The sequence below is a fragment of the Neophocaena asiaeorientalis genome, unplaced genomic scaffold, assembly GCF_003031525.2.
Source record: "Neophocaena asiaeorientalis asiaeorientalis breed wild unplaced genomic scaffold, Neophocaena_asiaeorientalis_V1.1 scaffold119, whole genome shotgun sequence".
Lineage (NCBI taxonomy): Eukaryota > Metazoa > Chordata > Mammalia > Artiodactyla > Phocoenidae > Neophocaena > Neophocaena asiaeorientalis.
In genome coordinates, this window is record NW_020175821.1 from 3,506,348 (window position 1) to 3,512,323 (window position 5,976).

At 57.0% G+C, this 5,976-nt stretch overlaps 1 protein-coding gene across 8 annotated transcripts in view; it reads left to right on the top strand.

The window, feature by feature from the left end:
• Window positions 1–3,038: 3,038 nt before the first annotated feature.
• The window catches only part of PLCB2 (phospholipase C beta 2), a 19,216-nt gene continuing 16,278 nt past the window's right edge, over window positions 3,039–5,976 (top strand). For all 8 annotated transcript variants that reach the window (XR_003001425.1, XR_003001426.1, XR_003001427.1 and 5 more), the window contains exon 1: window positions 3,039–3,188. Coding sequence is in view for 5 of the 8 variants with exons in the window: in XM_024732428.1 (XP_024588196.1) it covers window positions 3,105–3,188 (84 nt within the window). In the remaining 3 variants the exon portion in view is untranslated. The remainder of the gene's footprint in view (window positions 3,189–5,976) is intronic.

The window sequence follows — 5,976 nt, forward strand, 5'->3', positions numbered from 1 at the left end:
GTGATGTGACTTCACGAGTTCAGGCTGCTTGGGGGACAGCCTGCTTCAGGAGCACCCCTAATTCAGCCTGCCCTGGGAAGGTGGGTCCAGGCCCTGATCCACACAAACTGCTGGAAAAAAACCCACAAAAAACCCAAAGAGCAAGTCAGTGAAGACAGTTGTGGAAAGAATAGCAATATACACTGAGGAGGAAGTAATAAGAAACTGCTTTTCTCCTGTCAGCGTCTGCTAACAAGTAATAATAATAATATTGAGCTCATGTGCAGGCTGGGTATTAAGTACTTTACATCCATTATATTATTTAATTCTTATAGAGTCCTGTGAGGCACAATTATCCCCATCTTACAGGTAAGAAAGTTGAGGCACGGGACCGTTACAAGATAAACCAGCTAGTAAGTGGCTAGGTTCATAGAGTAGTGAGCCCAGCCTGGCTCCCTGTGCCCAACTAGGAAACAGATCTTTGAGGATGCAACATCTGAGCCAATCTTCATTCCAGAAGTAAACTAGCCACTGGCCCAAGACACTCAACAGGCCTCCGGGCTTCTGAACCCCACTGCTTCATCAGGTAGGTCATGGCATCAGGTAAGAAACCCACCTAATTTGACTCTCTTGTTTGTCTGGTAACTGGGCCACCCAAAGATCTGAGTTCAACTTCCACTGCTAAACTTCTCTGATGAACAGGTTGAGAAACCAAAAAGCAAGAGGTCCCCACACAAAGCTGCCAAGTGGGCAAGTGACTTCGCCAAAGCTCGGACATGCCAAAGTCTCCAGCATACCCATCTTCACAACTGATCCAGACCCAGCAGCAACTTCCCTAAGGGTCTGCCTTCGGGGTTCCCAGCCTTTCCCCAGGAGGCACGTGCTCTCCAGTGCGCCCAGCAGGGGGCATCCTCGCCCTTCACCTTCTGCCTTGGGGGGGATGAGATTGGCAGACTGTCTGAGGCGCCCTCTTCTCAGCTCAGCCCAGGAGCCAGTCTCCCAAACTGTGCATTCATGTGACCTCTCTGATTTTCTCTGTATCCAGTCTACCATTATTTACACAATATTTTTGTCAATTCACATTTTAAAAAACCTAAATGTAATTTTAAAGGAAAAAGATCCCTGTTGGATGAAGGTTTTCCCAGCTCCCTTTGCTGCTTGGATTTCTTGCATTCTGAGGGCTGCTTTGCAGGATGTGGGCAGGCGAGGACAGACGAAGCTACAGTTGGGGGTCTCAAGAACAGGGTCCAGGCAGTGTCATCACTGGGTAAAGATGGGTGAGGCTTTATTCTGTGGATTCAGAGCCTCAAACTTCAAAGCCGGAGATAGAAAGGGTAAAAGAGTAAAGAGCCCTGAAATCCTTGCCTTCCTTGTGGCGCCCCCAATCCTGTGAAATGAGAGAGCCTCCACCTACCCCATCCCCATGCCGAGGGAGAGAGAGGGGATTGTCTTTCCAGGCCCAAAGTAGAGAGAAGGCTGCAGGGTGGACCAGAGGGAGGAATTGGGTACAGGAGCAGGGCCGGCTGCAGGTGACAGGTGCAGGGGCTTTGGGAAGGGACAGGGATTTTCCTTGCAAAATGCATTCAAACAGACAGAGAGGGAACCTGATCCCAGGAAGGGAATCGGAAGAGCAGGAGACACCAGAGGGGCCCCCAGAGGGGTCCAAGGCTGGAGGGATGAGGGAGGAGAGATGAGAGACAGCAGGGCTTAGAGGGAGGGGAGGGCGGCTGAGTCCTGAGGGCACAGGGCATGGCAGCATGGAGGATTCCCAAGCTGTTTCCACAGGTTCAGTCAGGCCTTGCTCCAGGATCCACCCCAGTGGTCTTAGAATCATTTTTCCAGGGCTTATTTTTGTGCTAGGAACCCCCTCAGCTCCAACCCCTAGAGGCCCCCATCCTCCTGCCTTGGGCCGGACTGGCCATCAGAGGCAGTTCTAGGGCCTGGGTGAGGGTCCCGTTGTTGTCAGGGGGTGGCACAAATGTCCACGGTGGGACCTGGAACAGAAAGCTGGGCCCTGAGAGGGGAAGGAAATCCGGGGCAGAGCTCCCGGCTCCCCCAGCTGGGTTAAGAAGGGTGATGAGAGCAGATTAGGCAAGAGGAAGTGGGCTGGGCTGGACTGGGCTGTGACTGAGCTCCTGGGCCGGGCCCTGGGCCGGAGCAGAGTTAGTGCCATAAGCCCTGAGCAGCACTGCAAGCTGAGGCCCCTGCGAGCAGCCCTCCTGCCCCAAGCATTCTCTCCCACAGGCCCCGGCACAGGGCAGAGGAGAGAGCCTGGCAGGACAGCAAGGTGGAGGCTGGTGGCTGAGGGGTGCTTGAAGCAGCGGTGTGTGGAGTGGCGGCTGGTCAGTGAGGTTTCAGGCCTCGTCCAGGTCCGGAAGGCCAAGAGGAGGGAGTCACGTGTGACGCGGGTGAGGGGCGCGATTGCCTCACTTGCACCTCATTTTCATGGGGAGGAAGCACCGAGAAGGAGGGGCTGGATGTTCAGCAAACTTTGCTTATTCAAAACACTTAGTCCCAGCTGGACCCTGCTTCTCCCTCAACTCCCACCTCCAGGGTGGTCCCAGGCTCCTCGGCCTCTGAGAGTGACCCCTGTGCTCTGGACCCCACCTCTGTGGGGGTCCCTTCCCCTCGTGAGCTCCTTGCTCACCCCCCTCAGTGTCCACCTGGGCAGCAGTATCCCCCGCTGGCCCCTTCCCACATCTGACCAGGGATGACCCCTGGAACGGAGAGGCCCCTGCTCTGGGCAGCCAGGCCTCGGGACCTGCTTCTTGAGCAGCACAGAGAAGGAAGCCCTGAGCAGGAAGTGCTGAGGCACCGGGTGAGGGCGGGGGGCTTTGCGGAGGGGAGCCCGGCCTCCCTGGGCAGGAGCAGTGACCACAGCCCCCCACTGCGGGCGGGCGGGATGAGGTTGATTCAAAAGGCAGATGGGCCTCTGGCTGAAGCATTCAGCTCTGCACCCAGCTACTGCCCCCCGCGGGCTGTAAGAGCGCCCAGACTTCCGGACTAGCTGGGGCGGGTGCCATGTGAGCCCAGCTCCTCTCCCCCCACCCCCGCCCGCCCTCCTTCCTCCCCTCCTTCTGCGCCCTGTGCCTGCCCAGCTTCTCCTAAGACGGACGCTTGGCACTATGTCTCTGCTTAACCCTGTCCTGCAACCCCCCGGGGTGAAGGCCTATCTGAGCCAAGGGGAGCGCTTCATCAGATGGGATGATGTGAGTGGGGCTGGGCGGAGGGCTGCAGGGGTGGCGGCCGCCCTGCTTGGGGCTTTGCCAGGGTGGGAGGGGGGCTGGCTTGGTTTATGTCTGCCAGGACTCAGGCGCCTGTGTTGCTTGGCCAGGCAGCTGACACAACTACCCAGATAAACAAACCTGGGTGGGAGGGTGTGTGCCCCCCGTCTGTGTCCCTGGGCTGCTGGGGCTAAGGCTCTGTGTTTGGATGTGGGAAGACGATGGCTGCCTGGGTGGTCATAGGAGGAAATTTCTCTGGGTCTGGGTCTGTCTTTCCCCAAAGCCCCCAAGAAGAGAAGGGTGTGTTGCTCCCGGTCTGGGCAGTGGGAGGAAAGGTGTCCCAGAGCTGAGGCAGGGCCAGCAGCAGAGGTGAGCCAGGCCCCTACTCCCAGCACAGACAGCCCATTCCAGCCCCAGATGGACGCCTGGACTGGAATCCTCACCCCTCCCCACCTGGCCCCGGCCCTGTCCCTGGGATGCCCTGCTCTCCCCCTGCTGCTGTGAGGTGGCCACGAAAGGCTCCTGGACCCCAAGGGAGAACTGGAGGCTCTCCTCCCAGGGGCCTGGGAGGGAACGGATAGACTTCTGCTTCCGCCAGCTGCTCTCGGCCTGGCTCCCTGACGCCGGCCCGTCTGCAGGGAAGGGGAAACCACACTTTGCCCTGCACCTCTGTCTCCACTGTGTCTGCTGCTTCCCAAACTGGGCCTGCTTCCCAGCCTCCGGTCCTCCCGGAGCCTGAAGATGTGTGTGTTGCCATAGGCCAGGGATTCTCCTGGGCGGGTGAGAGGAAAAACTTGGGGCCCCTCCTTCAGGGAGGTAAGACTGCTGGGCTGGCCCAGCGTGAGAGTCAGCACTGGCTGCTCCCAGGAAGGGAAACTGAAGTCTCTGGACTGGCTGCGGGGGGGAGGAAGGGCCCTTAGGTCTGGTTCCTCCTCCTTACAGGTGGGATGAGGGGGCTCTGAGTCTGTGAGTTAAGGCTCTCAGGCCTTTGGGGCTGGGCTAGGCTGAGTAATCTAGTTGCCATGGCTATGGGGAGCGGGCCTGTGGTGAGAGACTTTCTGCTTCCCCACGAGTGGTGTGGTCACTGCGGCATGGTGGAGCCATGTCGCAGGAGCCCGTGGAATGAGGGAAGTGGCTCAGAATGAAAAGTGAAGCGGCCTCTCTCCCTTCCTCTGGGAAGTGCGTGTAACCTGACCGGGCAGAGGGTCATCAGGGATGGGGACGTGCTATGTGGCCTTCTCTGCAAGCCAGCATCCGTGTACCTGGCAGGCCCGCTGCCCTCCCCAAGGCAGGGCACTGCAGGGTCCTGGATCCTGCCTCCCACGAGCAGGAACTTCCCCGTCACAGGGCACACGCACCTGCCAGACGAGGCTCTGCTCTCAGACTGCCTTTGGCCCCGTAGGCAGATGACCTGGGTACTGGCTAAGTACAATGCACAGGATGTAATCAAATCCCAGCTTACTGTTGTGTCCCACAGCCCGTTTCCAATGTATTCTGTGGGAGAAGCTTCCCTAAGACCCATGGAAGGAAACTGAGGCTGTCACGAGATGTTCCATTTTCTCCTGGGGAATAGACAAGCCTAGGACACTTTTCCTCACAAAGCCCAGTCTTACTTCAGAAACTAGTTATAACTCAAAACTCCAGTCTTAATTTAGAATGACATCTTCTGCCCCACCTCCAAGAATGGTTTCAGGTGGGCTGCAGGCCCTGCAGAAAGGCCTGTGGGAGGATTCCCTGATCTTCCTCTATGCCCACTAGGGGTGGGGTACAGTGGGGAAGGAGGGAAGGAGGTACCAAAGTTCTTAACTGAGCAGCTGCTATCACAAAGTGGGCCTGGCGGAAGTGTAAGTCTTCTTCTTTCTCTCAGGAGCATTTTTGAGGATTCTTAGGAGACCCTCCCCCTGAGCTGGGGATCCCTTATTTAGGGTCCTCCTGCCATCTCTGTTTCAGGATCTCACTTCAAATTACTTCTTTAGCCCCGGAGAATCCAGTTACCACCCTCAGCTTCCTGCACCTTCGGCTTTGCCCCTTTCTCCCACAGGCCCACTCTGGACCCAGAAAATACTCACGGGTTCATTGCCCCACAGACTCCGGGGGTTCGGGCTCACCTAGCACACCAGCATCTCTCTCACCCGCTCAGTTTCCTGGGCAGGAGTCAGACCCCATTTTGTCATGCACCGCAACTGCAGGGGTGACGACAGCTCTCCAAGTGCGAGCTTAAGGTGAGGGGTCAGGTACCCCAACCCACCCTTCGGGAAGGAAGGGAAGGGAGCTCACAACACAGCTTTCTCCAAAATTAGGTTCCTCACACAGTATTCTCTTTCCCCGCATATCCTAACTGCCCCTGATCTGAGAACCTTTTTCTGGGCCATTTCCTTTGTAAATTCTGCATTTGGTCTGGTCTGGTGTGCAGCCAACTATCATGCCTTGTGGGAAACTTCGATTTTAGTATCTCGTTATTTGTGCGTACGAAGACCATGAAAATGAAAGGTAGGCTGTGTGCTCTGAGTGGAGCAGGAACGCAGAAGCGAGTTCATTTTTCATTCACCTGCTCCTTCGGCAAACATGGCGCATGCAGCTCATGGTCTAGTACGGCCTTGTTTCCCGGGAGTCCGTGAGCCCCTTGGGGATTTCCTGGAGGGGCTTCCAGGTCTGAGAACCAGCCCCCGCCCTGTTGTTGCAGCATGCTTCAGGAAAGGCTTTGCAGAAGCTAGTCTTTGATGGTATTTTAGGCAAGAGGGGCTGGGTGCTGAGGCTGGGAGGTGGGAAGGCA